The sequence below is a fragment of the Lygodium microphyllum genome, chromosome 27, assembly GCF_053477565.2.
Source record: "Lygodium microphyllum isolate KBCC chromosome 27, Lygodium_microphyllum_v1.1.10, whole genome shotgun sequence".
In the NCBI taxonomy this organism is placed as follows: domain Eukaryota; kingdom Viridiplantae; phylum Streptophyta; class Polypodiopsida; order Schizaeales; family Lygodiaceae; genus Lygodium; species Lygodium microphyllum.
Genome location: NC_141161.1, coordinates 49,516,279 through 49,537,167, shown reverse-complemented (window position 1 = coordinate 49,537,167; position 20,889 = coordinate 49,516,279). Strand labels below are relative to the sequence as shown.

General features: G+C 46.7%; 1 protein-coding gene across 13 annotated transcripts in view; it reads left to right on the top strand.

The window, feature by feature from the left end:
- Positions 1–20,889, top strand: part of LOC148012301 (isoamylase 2, chloroplastic-like) — a 179,181-nt gene that overhangs the window by 107,064 nt on the left and 51,228 nt on the right. For 9 of the 13 annotated variants that reach the window (XM_087669751.1, XM_087669755.1, XM_087669752.1 and 6 more), the window contains 2 exons: positions 2,442–2,521; positions 2,633–2,773. In XM_087669751.1, the coding sequence (XP_087525877.1) occupies positions 2,442–2,521; positions 2,633–2,773 (221 nt within the window). Of the gene's footprint in view, positions 1–2,441; positions 2,522–2,632; positions 2,774–20,889 lie in introns of those variants that run through there. The other 4 variants (XM_087669759.1, XM_087669757.1, XM_087669756.1 and 1 more) reach the window with 3 other exon arrangements.

Genomic DNA, 20,889 nt, shown 5'->3' with positions numbered 1-20,889 from the left:
CTTCCCTCCCTGCTTTCATGGTGGAGATTCGTGAGCAGTTCCTTGACTGATAGATGAATTGGCATCCAAGGGATCAGACTTCCTATCTATGATCTTGCAATACTAAAGGATGTGCAGGTCATCAATGACAGGATCATAATTAGCATAAGTCAGCCAGTGTGAGAGTGTTAACATCAGATGGTGGGATGGTTATGGATGTGCAGTCCACTGATGACAGGATCATAATTAGTGAAAGACAGACAGTGTGAGAGTGTAAACATCAGAATAGCCTCGGGTACACTGTTTATGATTTTAACTGCCCAATAACCTATTTGATCCCAGGGTAAGGAATATCCGGTTACACCATGATGGGATGTTTAGGAGATAGCCATATGAAGGAAATCCATTCCTCAATGCTGATATACTCAATTGTGCATGGTCCTAGACTATGATGCTATCCCTTTCAAGTGCAGGAAGCACAAAGAAAATTGCCACAAGGCGTATGCACACAGACTTTTCTTTTGTGTCTACAGTGATGCTTCTAGGAACTGATTCAGTTATACAAATACTTCAATTTTCCTCAGAGAATAAATGAACAAAATCACATGGAAGGATTTGGATTGCAAACCTTGGCTAATTTTTATCCACTTGATTTTCCCTTTGCACTTGGGTTTATATGCCTTTTCTCCTAACTTGGGTTTGCATGTTTTTTTCCCTACGAGGAGAGAAATCTATTGATGCACACCTCAGAAAAAGCCTCGAGGCAAATATACAAGGCAATCTTCAAATAGGAAATCAACAATACATGGAAGGGTACAATCCAAAGTCTAATACCAGGGCTAAATGAAAAGCTAATTAGGCAGGCTGTAGAGGACATCTGATCAACAAGGCATCTGGACATTTGGTCATCCATTAAAGGTCATAATAGCACACATACATTAAAAAAGCTCTGCTTTCATGCATAAGAAGACTCCATATCAGATTGCATGTATATTTCTGTAGTCTTTCTACAAGGAATTCTGAATGTATGTCGTCTAGACTGGTTTGAAAACCCATGTTTGTATGCTGTGAGGCATATCCATTTAGAATTTGGTGAACATTTTGTTCTAAAAATTGTATTGCCATAAATACATTTTCTGGCACTACTATGAGAAAATCAAGGTATTATTGGAAGCAAGAGTGAGCAGAAAGTTTTAAATTTGTGAGAGTACTAAACTCAATTGAGTAGTGTCACTCCTTTTTAAAGGTGGTGTTGAGAAACCACTTCTTCAGTTTCTTTGCTTCAATTAGGGCTTTGCATTGACAGCCCCAAAATGGGCTGCGCCCTCATTCTGGGCGCTTTACCAGTGGGCACCCACTCAGTGGTGCACCACCCTAGATAGCTAAGGCCTATAAAAATAGGCTGCTTCTCCATGTATTCAACATTCTCTTCATTTTCACTCCATTCACTCTTCTTCTGTCATTGGACATCCTTCCCTTCTTTGTCCAACCTCTCCACTGCCCTCACACCCCTTCAGGAGGACATTGCAATTCGTGGTTCACGTCTACCTTCTCTCCATTATCATGGTGACCATATCCATCACCATCTTGGCGTCAATTCCCTTTGCCCCTAATCATTATGTTTGGCAGTTAGGAGGCGTCTCCAGTGCGCATTTGTCATCATCATGCATCTACTCCACATTTGGCGAATCTCCCACAAAGGTGTTAGATTTTGCAAGCTCCCACACTTTGCGTTGGCAGCCTTCTGGCTTCTGGGATCTGCATTTGCAGCCAGGCCATCTTCCTGGTGTTTGAGGATTGTGCTTCGCTCCCTTGACAGCTGGTGATCATCTTCCTGATCTTTGATGGTATCATAGGATTGCGTTCCGCTCCCTCCACAGCTGTCGTTCACCATCAGCATACATCTTCGATAGCCCATTGCCTGGAGGACTGCATTTAGCTCCCTTCACCGTGTAGATTCCCCCTAGGTGCTGCTGCTTGATTCAGACAGGACAGTGCAGTCATGTTCCGAGCTTTGGCTCTGCTGTATCAGCTTTCCTTCTCATAGCATGATTCCGTGCTTCATCATCTTGTTCTCATGTGTTTTTGAGTTTCTCTTCTAGGGTTTTCTGTACACATTCAATGTGTTTCTCCCCACGAACCCTACTATCTCTCTGCATTGTCACATATTCTGGCATGGTATCTGAGCATACCTTATATTCTGACAGGTGGTTCATTGAGCAACAAACATAATCCACACCAATTTTATACTTAAAATGAATGATGTCACTCCTTAAAGGTGGCTCATTGAACAACAAACATAGTTTACACCACTTGTCTAATCTGAAAGAGAAAAACATTAACCTCAAATGAATGATGTCACTCCTTTCTCAAGATGGCTTATTGAACAACAAACATAATCTGAAATAGAAAAACAGAACCTGTTGTTGATTAAGAACATTGCTATTATAACTGCCTTGCAGAGGACAGAGTTTCTCAAACTGGAGAATATAAAATGGCATGGTGTCCAAGTCACTGAGCCTGATTGGCAGAGTAAAGATAGGTATACCTAAAAGCTATCCTGCCTGTAATTGTCGGTTCTCATTCTCTTGCTTTGTTGGTATGAACTTAAGTTTAACAAAGCTCAGCTTGACCACTTAATTTTTTTCTATAGTGCATTTCTTGCAGTAACCCTCCAACCTGAACAGAACACCATGAAATCACCTGATGCACTTGGTGATGTTTATATTGCTTTCAATTCAGAAGCTGGCATCGTGTCTGCTTTCTTACCTGAGCCTCCAGCAGGAATGGGCTGGTGAGTTTATAACTTAAACAAATCAAAAGGACTCTTGGGTGTTACAATTTCTATTTGGAAAAACTCCTACGAAGATTTAAAGCTGGTTTATCAAGTGAGATGTCTTTCAAGATCTGTTATAAAGCATGTTCAGAGATCAGTTTCATTTTATCAAAGTAGTTTTCAGGACAAAAACACTTGGAGGAAACCATGAAATGTACACGTAATCCACATGTCATGATCATTAGCATTGAAAGGGCAGTTCAATATACTTTGAAAGGTTTTGACATGATGTTAAGTAAAAGGCTATATTTTGAAGAAAGCCATAAATCGCAGTAAAGATGTCTACACAAGTCTGAATACAAAAAGAGTACAAGAAAGCCTGAATAATTAGTTAAATAGGCCTAATATAATGGCGAATTTCTGTTTGTATCTCATCATGAGCAACTTAATCCAATATAGTGAAGAAGAAATGGCTTGCAGTGTGGACTGGGAACAGTTCATAAAAACACCTGGTTCTTTAAAAGTTGAAACACAAGAGCAAGAAAAAAGAAAGCTAAAACATCTATGAAAGACCTAATGGTTGTGATGTGATCTCTTTTCAAGGTTGGTGACCTTCTTTAGTTAGTGGCCCATTCAATTAGCAACCAACCAATGCTGTACCCTTTTAGGGCTCTGGTATGGATTCTTGGTCCATATGCCTTGGTGTTCAAAGGCACCTTGTCTATCGTTGCTTACATTGGATCTTGTGGCTAAAGCTCTAGTACTTACTTCTCCTCGAAGTTAGGTCTTGTGCATAATTGTCAGGTACGATATGGTATGGTACAATAAAATATGGTACTAAATGGTACCTTAAGATTTTATAAGGTATGGTACGATATTAGTACGAAAAAAAAAATCAACTTGATTATTTTGGACTAAAGATAATAGAATAGATGTTTCAAGTCTAAATAGCAATGCTATTAGAGTATATAAAATGTGAGGGTAACATGCCAAAATCTGATGCTACATGTGCAACATGCTCTACTGCTATCTACAACTTACAACTACATAGATGGGAGTGGATACATCATACATGAATGATCATATAAATAAGAGAAGTGTGGGCTTGAGAGAGAGAAGATTGAGACTCCAGAGAAATTGTTTGAATCTCAAATAACCTAATCTCATGGGAGAAACATATTAGTATAAGGAGCATTTAGCTCATCCCAAAATGCAATGCAATTCAAACAGGAAAAGATGTTCCCATCAAGTTGGTACCTTATGGTACTAATATGTAAGGTACAATGCCTAAAGTATGGTACAGTATGAAATCTTTCGTACTTGGTACTAGTGCAACTATGGAACTTGAGAGAGAGGGAGAGACTAGAGAGAGAGAGAGAGAGAGAGAAGTTTGTGTGTGTGTGAGAGAGAGAGGCTTGAGAGAAAAAGAGGGTGTGAGAAGCTTGAGAGAGAGAGAGAGGCTTCGAGGAGAGAGAAATAAGAAAGAAAGAAGAAAAAAAAGAAAGGAAAAAGAAAAAAAAGAAAGTTGTAGGCCTTGAAGGAGAGTGGCCAAAAAGTGTTCATTTTTTCGTACTAAATCGTACAGATACGTATCGTACTGTACGGATCGTACCGTACAAATCAGTCTGTACTACGTACGGAGACAACCCTGGTCTTGTGCTAAATAGTGGTCTATTTTTCATAAAGAAGATTGAATTAGTGAATTGAAATATTTACATAGGGCCTTCTGGCCAACCAAGTGGACCCAAAGATAGGTAGAAAACAACACATGGAGTCAAAAGGCTATAAAAATCAGAGGGCTACAATGGGAAGAGAAGGAAACCACAAAGCGGGCAAAACTTGGGTGGTGAGGATGATATTTGTTTGTGGAGCAGCCACCTCTCTAAGGATGACACCACTAGAAACCATAGAACTAACTTGCCACAATAACAATCCTTGAACATGGCCCACATGACCATGGATACACAAGGCCCAATAAAAAATGAATGTGTTATGTGTTTGCCAAATGTTCCAATGACCAGTCCAATGCAAAAGATGAAAAAGGTAGGTATGCTATGGGCCATGGCAATAAAGTGGCTTTGGATGGCATCTTGCTCAAAACCCAAGAATGGATGATTGTATCCTGATGTATACCTGAAGTCCGGAAAATGAAACCTCAGACTTGTCTAGAAATTGAAATAAAAAGATGAAGATTCTCATCACATAGTAGAGACGACACATCTATCATTGGAGATCTTATGGTGGTGCAACATATCTTGTGGGGAGGCCCCCGATAAAAGCCTCTATAAAAATAACTTCACTTTGGTAGGGAAGCTTAGACCTCCAAAATTGAAGCAACCGATCATGCCACCTAGCTTTATTATCTCAAGAAGAACAAACTTTATTTGCTCTCTCTATCTTATCCTCAAACATCTTATGGTGAACTTGATTTTCAAGATATTATCTGGGCACATAAAAGCTTAGTCTAACCAATGGAGATGAAGGCTGAAATACCATTGAAGCTATTCTTCTAAGTAGTCCAAATCTGCCTATAACCTTGAGGAACCTAAAAGTATTGATGGATATGATAGAAATAATAAACCAAAGTTTGACTACGAATGACAACATCCTGTATAGTTATCAAATCTAGTGGTGCCATCCTATTAAACTAATCATGTTCCATGTGCTTACCAAGCTAGTTAGGCAATGTAGATGTGATCGGAACCTCACCTCGCAATGAGTTAGCCTTCTTTGTAGAGTCAAGGGGATGCCAAGTAGTGATGGGAAGGATCTCTTGCTTGGAAGCAATCAAGTGTGAAAGAAAAAATAGAGTGGTGTTTTGATATCTTAAATTGAGTTTAGCACATGTTGCTAGGAGGCTTGGATTCAAAGTCGGACTATGTGAGATGGGTTCTTCCTCAATGAAAGCCATAGGGTGTCTACCAAAGGATGCTACTTCTCATATAAGGATTGTAACAAGGTGACCTAAAAAGCTGTCATGAATTTTTACATCCAACAAGGTAGCACCGCCCAAATGTTTTGACATGTAAAAGAGACCTATACTTGAAAGAAATGATTTCCATGCTTTTTCCATAGCATAAAATAGATGGTTTGCACCATTCTATGTTGGTAGAAGCAAAGGCAAGAAATAGGAGATTTGAACGTAGGTTTGTGGGGTGATAAAACAAGTGGCTTACCACTAGGGTGACCACTTGATTGAGAGAGAGGGAGAGAGAGAGAGCCTTGCACATTGAAATCCATGGGGGTTAGGGCTGTTTTGGATGTTCAGACCCATATGGCAGCCCTTTGTTGGTCTCTTTTGCAAGTGGTATGTGCTGGCCAACAACCCTAAACTCTTATTGCCATTTCTTTCTTGAGGGTTGGGGCCTTTGGTATGGTAATACAAAGATTCGGGGTTCATCATGGCATGTTCTTAATGCTGAGGTTTTTTTTTTTTGCAAACAAAGTGTGGCTAATTATATTACTTCAGAAAAAAACCTGAGTACAAGGAAGTGCTCATGCTCAATAGACTAGTTGGAGCTAATCAGAGTCAGAGATATATCAAGTACAAGCCTCTCAGGGCGGTCTAGGGCGGATGGGGGCAAGAAGCCATGGAGGGGGGGTGTATCGCCATCTCGGGTTGCCTGCGTACATCACGAAAAACAGGTCCTGGCTGCCCCAAGTGCGGATGAAATGACATAGGAGCTCCTGACTTGCCCTGGACTTGCCCTACACCTGATCGCATCGACCGCGGAGGGAGTGGATATTGGAGGTCCAGAGCTTTGCTAGGGTTGCATGTACTGAAAGTCTCTCTCCGCCGAAATCCTCCTGACACCGCGACTTTCAGATATGCCAATCAATAAGACTCCCTATGATCTCCTATACCTCAAAGGGGTCTACTGTGGGCTCTAGTACCTGGCGGATGGGAAGAGCCTCCAAACCGACCATTGCGCACAACCTTGCCTCGATACTGAATATCATGTCCTGCATCCCGGCCTCATACAGAAGGTGACATCCCTGGCTAAGTGCCTGCCAACAGAAAGCTCCCCATGAGATACATCCAAGGCTGGGTGCTATACGACAAAGGATGTGGCATGCTCCTCCGCACACGAGCTGCGCCGCCTCACACGACCAAAGGCAGTGCTTTAGGGTTTCCAGAGGCTGCTGTATGCAGTGCTTACAACCTTCCTCCTTCTACATCTGGGCAAGCCAGCTTCTCACCGCCAAGCCTCCATGTGCCAACAGCCATAAGAAATACGATACCCTCCTCGGTCTCTAGCTATCCCATAGGCGGCACTAGAAGGTTCGTCGGAAAGGCTTGGTGATGCTGTGCTCAGCCTGCCTGCTACGTGATGGTATCCAATCCATATCCTCCTGTATCATTATATGTTTGCCAATCCTGACAGTGTACTCTAGGAACCTCGGTGGCTTCTTGGCGACGGCAGTGGCTGGCCATAGCCACTCTCCCAGATCCCACTCCAGCTCATCAAGTGGCTTGCCCTCCTAGATCCAGAGGCGCCATTCCCTAAGCTCCACCGAGAAGACAAAAGGGTCCAGCCGCCATCTCTTTCCCTCCTGCAGGCCAATCACCCGGATCCTCCTCCATGACAGGATAGCTATCCCCTCATCCTGCTGTCCGCTGTTAAGAGCTAGACGCCCCCCCTCCTTTACGGTGAAGAAAGTCCCCAGTGGAGCGCCGCCCACTCTACTTGCCATCTGTAGGGGGATGCCTGTTGCAAAAACCTAGCGGCCCATACCTCCCCGAGCTCTATCGGCTCTCGTATCGGGGGAGCAAGCCATTCCTGAGGTATTGCTGTGTCTATCTCCCTTCTCCTCAACTCCACTCCCCTTTGGTAGCTTGATACTCGCTGCAACACCTCGTCCACCATCTTGTACACCTGCCCCCATGTCTTGATGGTACGAGCCGGGCCAACCTCCCAGCCAACCCATTGGATGTGGCGGCGTTCGCCAATCTATGCTTCTTTCCGACCTCTGACTCGGGGTTCTAGACCATCGGCTGAGGGTCTATCTCCTCCTGGCAACTTGGGGGGCTTTGGATTAGGGCCTTACAAAGTCCTTGCCACACACGGAGCAAACTACGTAGGAAGGGTGATCGAGGGGGGGGGGGGAGTGATCTGGGCCGATGTGAAGATGCATCTCAGGGATGGCCTCCACTCACCGCCAAGCCTCGGTCTATAATCCTAAAGACCCTTTTTGCAATAGGACCTTCCAGGTCTGTCCTCCTGGTGTGAGGCCGCGGACAACTAGCTTGCCCAAGAGGGCCATACTCTAATACTCTGGGTCTATGATCCCGAGCCCTCCCTTTGACCGATGTCGTATGATGGTCGCCCACGCTACCTTGGCCCTTGAATCCCTGGAGCCATCTGACCCAGACCAAAGGAAATCCCGCACTAGGCAGTGGGGCTGCATTACACAGGATGAGGAGAAGCACCAACATGAGGCGATGTACCAGGCCGTTGCTAGGAGGACCTGGTTAACTACCAGGGCTGAGTCGTGCTCCAATAGGTCTGCTTTCTCTGGATAGAATCGAGGACTGGAAGAAGCTGCTGGGCGGGAGCGATGTTGAGTCCCACCTGGAACCCTAGGTAATAGACGGTCTACCCTCTGCTCACCCATCTAAATCCCAGGTGGACGCCCCACTCTTTGGCCATCTTCTCTCGGACATTTCTGCCTGTCCTGTGTATGGAAAGCCTCCTCTCATTCCTTCTCTGTGAAAGGGGCTAGGAGGGAGCAACCCATCTTTGTGACGAGGGATGGGTTGTGATCCCAGACCTGCTGTTTGCAACGTTGTTCTCTTTGGCTGAGGCTGTCTCTTACTGGTAAAGGCATCGGTAATAGTCTGTGGCAATCCCCATCACCTCATCTGGGCTAGAGCGAATCCTCCCATACTGATCCTGAAGAGTTTGCGTATCTGCTCTCCTGAGGTGTGGGGCTGGTGTGCCTGAAAGAACTCCTTGCACATCATATCCCCCTTCCGTGCCCAGAAGGCTGTTGAAGTGTGGAATGAGAACTTTGACTACCTATTCTCTAGACCGGCGATGGTTGCTCATGCACGCACCTCCTGTGCGTGGAGAATGGGATCCCTTGGTGTCTCCTGTAATAATCTCTGCGTGGCTGCTAGGTCCCGTTGTAGTGCTCTCTCCTTCTCCTAGCACTGTTGCCTGGCCTATAGGGCTGCCTCCTGGCAGATACTGCTGGACGCGGCTAGGACCTCTACAACCTCCTCTGCGATCTGGCCCCTCCTGCCCCACTCCCTGGTCCAGATTTGCTCAATCTGACTCTTCACCTCCTCCCTCCTGTAGATCGCATCAAGGATCCGATATGATCGTATGTCTAGGGCAGATACTAGGGGGTCAAGTGCCAGGAGAACCGGACAATGATCGGACAACGTGGTTCCTACCAACTGCCCAACTTGGCCTCCACAAAAGCATCCCCACTCTCCTACATAGAACCTGTCCAACCGCTCTAGCAGGACTCTGCCTAGCCGCCTATAACCCCAAGAGAAGTCCAATGACCTCTCTCTCCTGTGGAAGGTTGGGTCTCTCCAAGCATTGCGTGCTCCTACTGCCAGTAGAAAGACCTTCCATGCTTCCTACTCCTCCCCACCCATGCCTTGGTAATTTTTGCCTCTGCCCTGCTAGTCCTCTAAAGCCTCCAGGTTGTTGAAGTCTCTTCCAACAATCCAAGAGTCCACCTTTGGGAGTCCTTCCGCGATCTCCACCCAAAACTTGCTGCGTGTCCTAACCTCAGTAGGGGCATAGACATTGAGGACTCCCAGGCATGAGTGCCCAATATCCAGTTTGATCCATAGAACCCTCCCTGCCACTATCGTCTCGTGGTCTCGTACACAAGCCGTGAGACTCGGGCCAATAGAGGTGTAAACACCCCCACTCCTACCATGGGCACCGATGGTGTACCTGGGCGAGAGTGAGCTTGTGCTCCCGTAGAAGTAGAATATCAATCCATCCGGCAAGAGCAGTTTGCAGCTCCTGCTAGACAATCAACTTTCTAGAACCATGTGCCCCAGTGTAGTGGAGGCTATTCAGATTCCAGGACGCAAGGTGTTGACTCACGGGGAAACCTGTGGCTGACCGAATAAACATCTGTGTGAGAGGTTTGGAGAAAGAATGCGTAGTTTGGTCCATCCGGTGGTGCTAGTAGATGGACCTTGCCGCTCCTAGAGTTGCATATCACGAAGATTCCCATCTCCAAGGGTATTGGAAACTCTCTGCGCTCTACAACTCTCAAGTAAGACCACGGCCCATTGCAAAAAAAACTCCTATGGTAGCAGCTGTGCTTGTTCAGGAAAGTGTTTTTGGAAGCATGAACAGAAAAACTAGTGGCTCTGTGGGGAGGGGAAGAGGGGCAAAACTACCAGCGAGTGGAGGATGACGGCATGTGGGGCTCCTCACCTCCCGTGGGGGGGGGGATGGGTGGGGGGTGGGTCACTTGTGTTGGGTGGGGGTCAAGGGGGCTGGACGGCGGGGGTGATGGTGGGGAATGGGGGGGGATCTAGGGATGGTGGGATGGTCGGATGCACCCGGCAAGTGTTGGGGGGGGGGGGGGGGTTGTGGACTAGGGTAAGGGGGGGAATCGTGGGGGAGGGGGGGGGCCTTGGATGAGGTGGCCTATGATGCCTCCGTGGGGGGTGGATGTGTGGGCCCGTGGTCCTATCGGGTGGGGTCCGCATGGTGCTTTGTCGATGGGGTGATGCTCGCCCTCCTGCGCCTTGTTGTCCTGGCTATGTCTAAGGGGCTAGCTATGGCCCCCCATGCCGTCTCCCCTTTGTCGTCTCTAGACCCGTGTAAAATCGTCCGCATCCACCTATGGGCCTGTCGGCGAAGTCGCCTTAGGTTCGAAGTACGTGCACTCTGCTACCATATGCCCAAAGTCATGGCAATGTAGACATTGCCTTGGTTTCCTAGTCACAATGACCTGTTGCCTGAAGGAGTGTCTGCCTGCCTTAATCTCTAGAAACTGTGCTATATTCTTTGTTTCTTTCATTGCCACCCGTATCTTTGGGACTCCTACGGCTGTCATTGCGTCCACGAAAGAGGCAGGAAAGACCGTGCCGAAGAGCCATCCGAAGTTTTCCACAAGTTGGCAATACTCTATCGCCAGTTTGGGGAATAGTAGGGTGACCGAGTGTTTGAGGAAGCTGTTGTGGAGCGCGAATGCCTCTGCTGTGAAGCAACTGTACCAAGGGACCATATGTATGACCCCCCTCATGGAGGCATAGGGTGAGGTAGCGAGTAGCTCACATGCTACGTCCGCTGAGGTAAGTCGTACCATGAAGATCCCTTGACCCATTAGAATTGCCTCTGCTATCTGTGCTGTGCCGATGCGCAACGTGGAGTGAAGCCCAATCCCGAAGCTGGGCCCTCGATGGGGAATGTCCTACTACCTGACTGAAGATCACTGTTTCTTTAAGCTCAAGCTCTGCGGCGTGGATGACTAAGAGTTGTTCCTCATATAGGACGATGTGCAGGGTGTTTGACTGGGGGGCACTTGTAGAATGCACTGGCGTCTAACCAGAGGTTTCCATTGCGAGTTCTTGCTAAGGACCTATCAATCTTGCTGCTGTGCTATCGCGGGAGGGGGGGAGGGGGAGGTTGTTGCAGAGGGAGGGAGTAATTGGGAGGGGGGGGGGGGGAAGGGGAGGGGGAAGGGACAAGTCTTTTTGTGCCGATGGGGGGGGGGGAGGAGGGGGGTGGACACTGCGGGAGGCTGGCTATGAAACGACACAGTGCGGGTTTGGGCTTGTTGGGTGGGGCTGGGGCCACAGGTGCAGGAGAGGTGGTGAGTCAGGCGGGGGGCTGTCATAGGGGATCAAGCAGGTGGCCAGGCAGGGGAAATCAGGCAGGGGGCTGTCGCAGGGGAGTAAGCGGGTGGCCAGCTGGGGGGGGGCACGGAGTAGAAGGCGGGGGGGAATAGGCAGACCAGTGGTGTTGGACGAGGGAGTTGGCCTAGCGAGGGAGCTAGAAGTAGCGCTGGACGAGGGAGCTGTTGAGGCGACAGTCAAATGGGGGGGGGGGGGGGGGCGGCAGAAACGCTGTGTCACCTGGGGGGGGGGGGGGGAGCGCTGGGGCGGCCACGGACAGTTGGCGAGGGGAAACACAGGCAATGGTGGGGGTGTAGCGCAGCATAGTAACACGAGGCTAGGAGCTAGACCTTCTACTGAGGTTCAGTTCTCTGCATCTACTTCAGTTCTTCTCAACCATTTGGTGTGTTCGTGGAAAGTGGTACTTTCCAAGGTCCAATGGCATCTGATATAGGACAGATTGGCTGCCAATTTATTGCAAATGAAAATTCTAGTGGAGTCTCGTCTGCTCTCTTGGAGGGACAAATTGAAGGAGAGACCTAAGTTTAATTGCATGGTTTTCTTTGGATTGGTCTCGGTGGCTGATGCTACCCTCTTACCTCGAGGCACATTGATGTCTTTTGGAACCATCAAACATGTCTTTTGGGTCCCTTGTGGCTGCTTTGATCTTTGAGCCAAGGTCTTCGGAATTTTGCAGGATTGCTAGCCCTCCACAGTCCTAGATTCTGATTGTCCCTAGTGGGATTGGAACCTTGCAAGGCGTTTGAGTCTTCAGCCTTCTTGGATTAATCAGATTTATCATCTCATGATCAAAGATTGCTCATGGTTGACCACCAAAGCCAATGCACTTTGGGGATTGCACAAATCTAAAGCTTGGTGGAAATTGACAGTGATGTTGGGATGGCCCAACAAGACACCATTCAAATGTACGGTATTCATTTGGAGAACGTTGGTGGGTGGTCTTCCCCTTGCATTGGCTCTTGACCACAAGAGTGTTTCCTATGGGAATTGTTTCTTTCGTGCCATTGCAATTGAGTCTTTCCTTCACAAATTGAAGATACATCTTCTTTTGCTAGAAAAAATTGGGCCCTTCTTTCTAACATTTGGCATATTGTGGTGGAGAATATGATGTGTCCTTTTGATTGGGCCTTTCGCAAGGCTCAATGTCATGGTTTGGCACAACCCCATATGAAGATTCAGATTCAGTTTCTCAAATTCTGGCGTTGTTGGCATATTTGGGATACTCGCAATGTGTTTGTTTTTTATGCTGCCTTGGGCATCTAGTGTCATGTTGTGAAACTTAAGGGACTTCTTTAGTGGCAGCTTGATCTTATTTAGTATGTTGATACCTTGACTAGAGGTGATTTAGTGCCTTGGCATCGAGCAGTCTCTTCATTAATGCTACCTTCACTTTCATACCTCTTTGCGCTCTTTTAGTCATGTGACTTTTGTACTCCTTTAGTCATTTGATATAATATAATCACTCATTACAAAGAGAGAGAGAGAGAGAGAGAGAGAGAGAGAGAGAGAGAGAGAGAGAGTCACTGCCTGCAGGTGTGGCTTCAGTCATCGCCCTGTCCATTCCCTGCCAACGTCTTCCCACCCCGCTGACCTCCCACTTCGTTGCTGATAGCGACTGCAGTGCCCTGCTGTCCTTGCTTACCCTACTGTCTGGCTCACGCCCGTCATCTGCCACCTGAATCTGTAGATCAGCTGCCGTCATCTCTGGGTTGCACTTCTCATCGCCATCCGCCTGATTGATAGCGACCATGTGACCTGCCCCATCACCTTTGTCTTCGTCTCGTCTCAGCTCAGGTAACAGATCGCGTGCGACAGAGCAGGGCAAACAGATTTCTTCTTCGCCTCAGCGAGAGCCAGTATCACGCGTTCGAGCTCTGCATGTGACCTACCCAACTGGTGCTACAATATGGCTGGTCTCGATATGGCCTTTATCGACCAAACGGTGGCAGCCCTTGGTCCGGATTCCAATACAGAGGAACCAGAGGATATGGTTCCTTGCACAGAGAAGATGCCCCCTGGTCCTGACTTCTAGCTTGCGGGCAAATGCACCAAGCATACTTCGGAAGAGACAATGGATCATCAGGATCGTTTGTATGCTCAGGTTGCTTCTGATTCTGTGGATTCTCAGGCTGTTGACTGGGAGCATTGTCAAGATTGTGGGAGAGAAGGAAGGAGTCTCACTTGTAGCTTTCTTGCTTGCACAATGGGGGAATACACACAGAGGTGGAGGCTGAAAACAGTTTTTCTCTTCTTAGTTGTGTAAGCCAAAAGAACTCAAGTACAAAGAAATGGAAGAACCCTATGTACGGGTCTCAAACCAAACTCAACTAACTAAGGTGGCATACTAACTGAGCCACGAACTAGAGTAGATAAGGATAGCTATCATGCAGCTATTATTCATGGGCGGTGTACCAACCGCATCTGCAACTGACAAGTCGGTGACATAAATACACAACGGTCACCCTGGCGTATCACGAGTGGAGCTCGATATCTCAACAAGCATTTGTTGGAGTTTGCCAACACTCTACTTGGTGATTATGTTCAACATAATCATGAAGCGTTTTCTGACTCTGGAACTGAAGATGTTCTGGAAGCCATTGTGGACCCGAAAAATGTCTTGCGCTCATTCTCAGTGTTTTATGAACGTGCTGTTATACTCTTCTTCACTGGTAGGATCCCAGTGCTTTCCCATATTCGCCAATGGTTGCAAGGTCTACTACAAGGGGAGTGTGTTGAAGAGATTTTTGTTGGGCCCCGAGGATTTTATGAGGTGCTGTTGAAATCTGAGAAGAATCATGTTGATCTGCTGTCTAAACCGCCATTGTTCTTTAATCGCCGTTTGGTTCATGTTGTGCCATGGTGCCCAATGGCTGATTTTCAGCGCCTGCTTCAACGTGAATGCCTGGTGTGGGTTGATGTGGAAAACAGTCCGGTTGTCTATTGGCCAGTGTTAAAGGATGCCATGGCCGTTGTGGGCACTGTTCTGGTCCCCCCGAGCCTAAGGGCCATGAATCGTAACCGTTTGTGTATGTTATGGGATACTGCTCGGAAAAGGCCTGCTTGGTTACGTCTTAATTGCTCTGGCGTGCATCCGTTGCACTTTGATTTGAAATGGGGTAACTTTGCAGGGCATTGTTTCTCATGTGGAAAATTGGGGCATTTTATGGCTGAATGCCCACTAAAGCAACTGACTTCAGATGCTGAGCATGTTTTGCCGCCCATGGAAGATATGGTGCTTGATGCTCCGTCGCAGGATGCAACCCAGCTACCCAAAGTTTTGGATAAAGGTAAGCAACATGTTTTGGGTTTTGATTCCTGTGGCAATGACTGGGTAGATGTACGTGCAAAAAACGGTAAAAGGTTTGATGCTAGCATGGCGGATACTGTGCCTAATGCTTCACAAGATTCCTTGCGTACTTATATGCGCAGGAAAGAAATGTTGTCTTCAGAGCATACTGCTCATGCTATGGTTTCTTCTGCTCCTTGAAATCAGCCTACTAGGAAAGTATATACGGATGGTCCAAAGGGCCCACCTGCTAAGTTGGCTTTTGATGCTAGAGGTAACGTGATTACCCCATGGGATCATCGTTATCCCCATTCCATCCCCAAGACAGTGGATATACCGTCTACCTCTAAATCTGGCCGTCAGAACTCTTTTGCCGTATTAGCTGATTTTTTGGATGAGGGAGTCCTTGACATTCTAGCAGAATAGGTTAAATCAAGGCAAGTTGTATCTCGCTCCTGATTTTTCTTTTTTGAATACACATGAAGATAGCCACGTGGAATGTGCGAGGCATTTGTTCCTCGTAATAAGCAACATGCCATGTGGACTGTATTGCATGAGAATCAGTGGGATGTCTTGTGTGTTGTTGAGCACAAGAGTCACGGTGAAGCAGGAAAAGTTGTGGATTGCCATGGTTTTCGCTTGTTTTATGCAGGGACACATGCGAGGCACTATTCTGGTGTGCTTATGATTGTACACGAGAAATATCAGCCTGTTCTTATAGAAAACTATGTACATGGTCGTTTTGTGGTGATTGAAGTTTTATTTGAAGGAGAGATCCTTTGGTTACTTGGCCTCTATGCTCCAAATGATCCTTTATCTCGCCAGGATCTTTGGATTACTTTGCAGACCTTGTTGTCACTGGGCAGATGGGGTTTTTTGATGGGGAATTTTAATATGTGTGTTGATTCTTCGCAGTCCACATAAGAGCATTTATGTGATGGACATCCCGGAAAGCCGCGTATGGAATGCGTTTGCTCTTGTCGTACTTAAGCAAGATCTCTGGTCATGGCTATACTCCTCTTCTACAGGTTTTACTTTCCATTCTGCGCATTATACAACTACATAGTCGCGGTTGGACCGCATGTATATCATGCAGGATGATGATTTTCTTCCTGAGATGCTGGAAATGAAAGTGTTGCAGCAATATGCCTTGTCGGACCATTTTTCTCTACAGCTTGAGATGCTTGCACAACCCATTGCACCTTTTAAGCAATTTTTGGATAGACTCCCATTGCGTTTCAATTCGTCTTATTTGAAGCATTCAATCTTTCGGAGCTACATGCAGCAATTGATTGATAGATTTTTATTGGACTTCTCCTCTGAGGGCAATGCTTCTTTTGAACGATTGCTCGCTAATGTGCAGCGGGTTGTCGGCAGTATGGGATCCATCATGCCTCTCTTTGTCGGCGGCGTCGACAAGCAGCGGAGGAATTATTGGCTTTGGTTCGTTCACTACTGGTGGACACTCCAGATGATGCATTTCTGCTGCCATTGGCTAGGCGTTTGGCTGATCTTATTAAAGAGTTTCAGTTGAAATCTTATCAGTAGGTCAAATTGCAATTGCAAAATTTGACAGAGAATTTGCAAGACAGTGCCTGTCAGAATCATAAGTTCTTTCGAGCTCTCCATGCATCTCCTGTTCGAGAGAATATGGCTAGACTCCAGGATGCAGAAGGTCAAATGGTCATTGATCCTCAGTCTATTGTGAATATGTGCAGGAATTATTTTCTAGACCTTGGTTCTACTCCACCTTCGGACCAAATTACTCATGCCCGTGCAGTTTTCTATGATTTGGTACGCAATTAGGTTCCACACGACATGCAAACTACTTTGGAGATAGATATTCATGAGGCGGAGGTTATGGATGTTTTGTTACACTTGCCCAAGGATAAAAGTCCTGGTTGGGATGGTCTCACCAGTGAATTCTTTGAGGCTTTTGCTACCCAACTGGTGAAACCATTGACGGCTATGTTTCAACAGGTTTGGGAAACGGGGTTCATGCCTTCCTCATGGAAAGGACTGATCAAACTGCTTCCAAAAGTTCCGTTGTCGTCTATGCTGAAACATTGGCCACCAATTTCTTTGATGGGTTCTATGTATAAAATCTTTTCCAAAGTAATGGCGAATCGGCTCCATAAGCATCTTCCTGCCATTGTGCATCCTCTTCAATATGGTTTCATTAAGGGCCGAAACATTCTGCATAATGTCTTAAATGTGCAAATGGCTATTGACTATGCAAGGCACTCTAATTAGGAGGTGGTATTGATTCAATTGGACTTGGAAAAGGGTTTTTCTTATTTAGAGTGGTCTTTCATTGCAGAAGTTATGTCTACTATGGGCTTTGGTACTTGGATGTCTCATTTGATCTACACCATTAGTGTTGAGGCTTCTTCGCGAGTGATGCTGAATGGTGGTGTTTTCGAGCCATTTGTCCTTGCACGCTCTGTGAGATAGGGTTGCCCTTTGAGTCCTCTCTTTTTTGCTCTTGCAACTCATCCGGTGCTTTCGATGTTATCTCATATGGCAACTTTTACTCAATTGGTTGGATTCTCTCTTCCTTTTGGACAGCACTTCATTAGTCAATCCTTGGCTGATGATAGCTTTATGATTTTGCGTGCAAACAAGGATAATCTTCGCAAAGCATTGGATATTTGGACTCTTTTTGGTCATGCTTCTGGCCTTCGTATCAATGCTTTGAAATCAGCCATTCTCAGTTGCACGGAGTTAGATTGCAGTCTTTGGACTGGCAGGGAATGGTTGTTCCCCGTGGTTCCATTGTCAGGCGCCTTGGGTACCTGTTGGGTGTTTTATGTTCGGCCAAAGCAACTACTTGTGGATTTCACAGAAACCCGCCGCTAAGTTTCAGTATTGGAAGTCGCAGGCTTGGCCCTTCCATGTTCGCCTCAAAGTGGCTCAGACAATTATGTTGTCAATGGTCACATATTTCTTGCCACTGCTGCCTTGGACTACTACATTGAATGCTCTAACTGAGTACATTCGTTTCATATTATGGAAGGACTCCTTGCATGCAGGCATTTCATGGATTTCTTGGTCGCATGCATGTACCCCCAAACGCATGGGTGGTGGGGCTATTTTGGATGCCGAGACTCATATGCTGGCACTGCGTTGGTCTCTCTTTCGTGCCATGTGCTTGGATCATCACCCATGGGTCTTTATAGCTCGTCATTTTCTGGAGGATCACGGGCTTCTGCATGGTAATACCCAAATTCGGAGCTCGTGGTGGCATGTTCTTAATGCAGATTGGTGGTTTTCTAGTCCTTCATCATCCCTACTTGCTCATTTGGTATGTTCCTAGAAATTGGTTCTCCAGAAGGCTCAATGGCATTCAGCGGAGGACCGCTCAGCTACTAGCTTTTTCCAACTGGAATTGTTGGCAGCCTTGCGATTACTTTCTTGGGAAGGCAAACATGAACTCAGACTAAAATTTAACCGCATGGCACGTTTGGGCTTGACTTCAGTTGCAGATGCCACCCTTGCCAGCCGCAATGTGTTAATATCGTTTCGTACAACCAGGAGACTTTTCAGGGTCCCTCGTGGATACCGCGACTTATGGGGTCGGCCTTTGATGGTACTCCAAAGTAGACAACCCTTTCCTGCCCTTGCTTTGGATCGTCCTTGGCAAGACTGGGACCTTGCACGCCAGCTGAATTTGGAAAAGGCCTCAGCCAACCAGGTGTATCATCTTCTGATTAAAGATCATCAATGGCTGCTTAGTAAAGCTAATACTGTATGGGGTTTGCGTAAATCTCGGTTATGGTGGAAGGTAACTGTGATGGAGGGCTGGTTGAACAAGATACCTTTCAAATGCAAGGTCTTTCTTTGGAGGGTGATGATCGGTGGTCTTCCCCTTGCTTCAGCTCTTTCCAAGCGTCGAATCTCCAATGGCAATTGTTTCTTTTGCACCACCAGTGTGGAATCGGCCCGTCATCGATTTATTTCTTGCCCTCTTGCTAAGAAAATCTGGTCACTCTTATCGGCAGTTTGGCGAGCAGTGGTTGGCTTCTCGTTAAGCCCTTTTGACTGGGTTTTTGTGCAGCCCAAATACCCCACACTGGCTCAGTTGCATATGAAGATCTTGTTTCACTTTCTTAGATACTGGGGCTGTTGGCACAATTGGACCATTCGGAATGCTTTTCTTTTTGATTCAGCCTATAATGTTCCGGGACATATTGCTAGGCTTAAAGGCCTTTTGCATTGGCAGATAGATCTCATTCGGCACTCTGACTTACTCCCGCAGGAGGACTTACTTCCCTGGCATATGGCAATTTCCTCTACATCTTTGCCATGACTTTTTGTAACCCTTTTGTCGTTTATTGCTAGAGAGAGAGAGAGAGAGATTTTACACATGATGGCTTAGAGCCATCGTGTATCTTGTAATCATGTAACCTTGTACCTTTTTTTCGTAATTAATACAATTACCTTTTTCGAAAAAAAAGAAAAAAAAAGAGAGAGAGAGAGTAGCTTGCCATCGATGTGGCTATGACCAACATGGTTGCAAGTCCTGTGATCTTGCACCTTGCATGAGTACAATCAAGTTGCTACCTGCAGACTGTGTGTAGAGGGATTTTGATTGCCTCTGTCAAGATTGGGACCTTGTAAGGCATTTGACTCTTGAGGCATCTTCAATTAATCAGATTTATCATCTCATGGTCAGTGATCGGACTGCCAAAGCCAATGCACTTTGGGGATTGCACAAATCTAAAGCCCAGTGGAAATTGACAGTGATGGAGAGATGGATCAATAAGATGCCATTCAAATATGAGGTAATCATTTGGAGGATATTCGTGGGTGGTCCTCCCATTGCAGTGACTCTTCACTCGGCGGTATTTCCAATGGGAGTTGTTTCTTCTATACCACTATGGTTGAGTCTTTGTGTCATAGATTCATCTACTTTGCTTTTGCTCGAAAGATTTGGGTCCTTCTTTTTGACATTTGGCATGTTGTGGTGGAGACTAGGATGTGTCCTTTTGATTGGGTCTTTGGCACGGCTAAATACCACGGTCTAGCACAGCCTCATATGAAGATTGTGTCTCACTCTCTCAGATTTTAGGGTTTTTGGCATATTGGGGTCACTTGCAATGTGTTCATTTTTTATGCCACCTCAGGCATCTAGCGTCATGACTTGTGTTATGAAGCTTAAGAGACTTCTTCAATGGCAAGTTGTTCTTATTCAGCATGCTGATATCTTCACCAGAGATGATTTAGTTTCTTGGCATTGGGGTGGCCTCTTCAATGACCCTCCCTTGACTTTTGTAATTATGTACTGACTAATATACATTTATGAGAGAGAGAGAGAGAGAGAGAGAGAGAGAGAGAGAGAGACGATGACGGTGACGGGCGCGAGCGTGGGCGATGGCGGATCCGATGCCCCCCCTGGCTGTGACGCGTTTTTCTGTGTGGTGGGCGGGAGTTCGGTCCTGCGCGCGCTTCTGTCTGCGGCGACCTTCTGCACCCGTTTTTCTCGTGAATGCCTGCCCTGTCTGCAGGCGCAGCCTGCAGCCTGCCCCTATTGCGCCTGTTTCGCGACCTGCTGCCATGTCTACAAGCGCCGCCTGAAGCCTGCGTCACTCTCGTCTGCAGCCTGCCTCACCTTCGACTGTACCTCGACGTGCTGCCCTGTTTGCAGCCACCGTCTGTAATCTGCTTCATTTTGACCTAGCTTTTGTGACCACGGGGGTGCAGCGCAAGGAGTGCCAGGCGTCCACAGAGCGGACGGGGTCCACAGGACAGTTTGACAGGCCACGACATTTGCAGAATCAGAGCAGTGAGCTGATCTGATCCTGTGCACACAGAGAGAGAGAGAGAGAGCGCAAGAGATAGCATTGCTCTTGCCTGTGCCCCCTGGCAGAGAGAGAAGACAGCAGTATGGCTGGCCTGGATATGGATTTTCTAGATCGGACGGTGGCAGCCCTTGGCCCTGATTCTGATACAGAGGAGCCGGAGGACATGGTGCCATGCACGGAGGAGATGCCTTCGGGTTCTGAA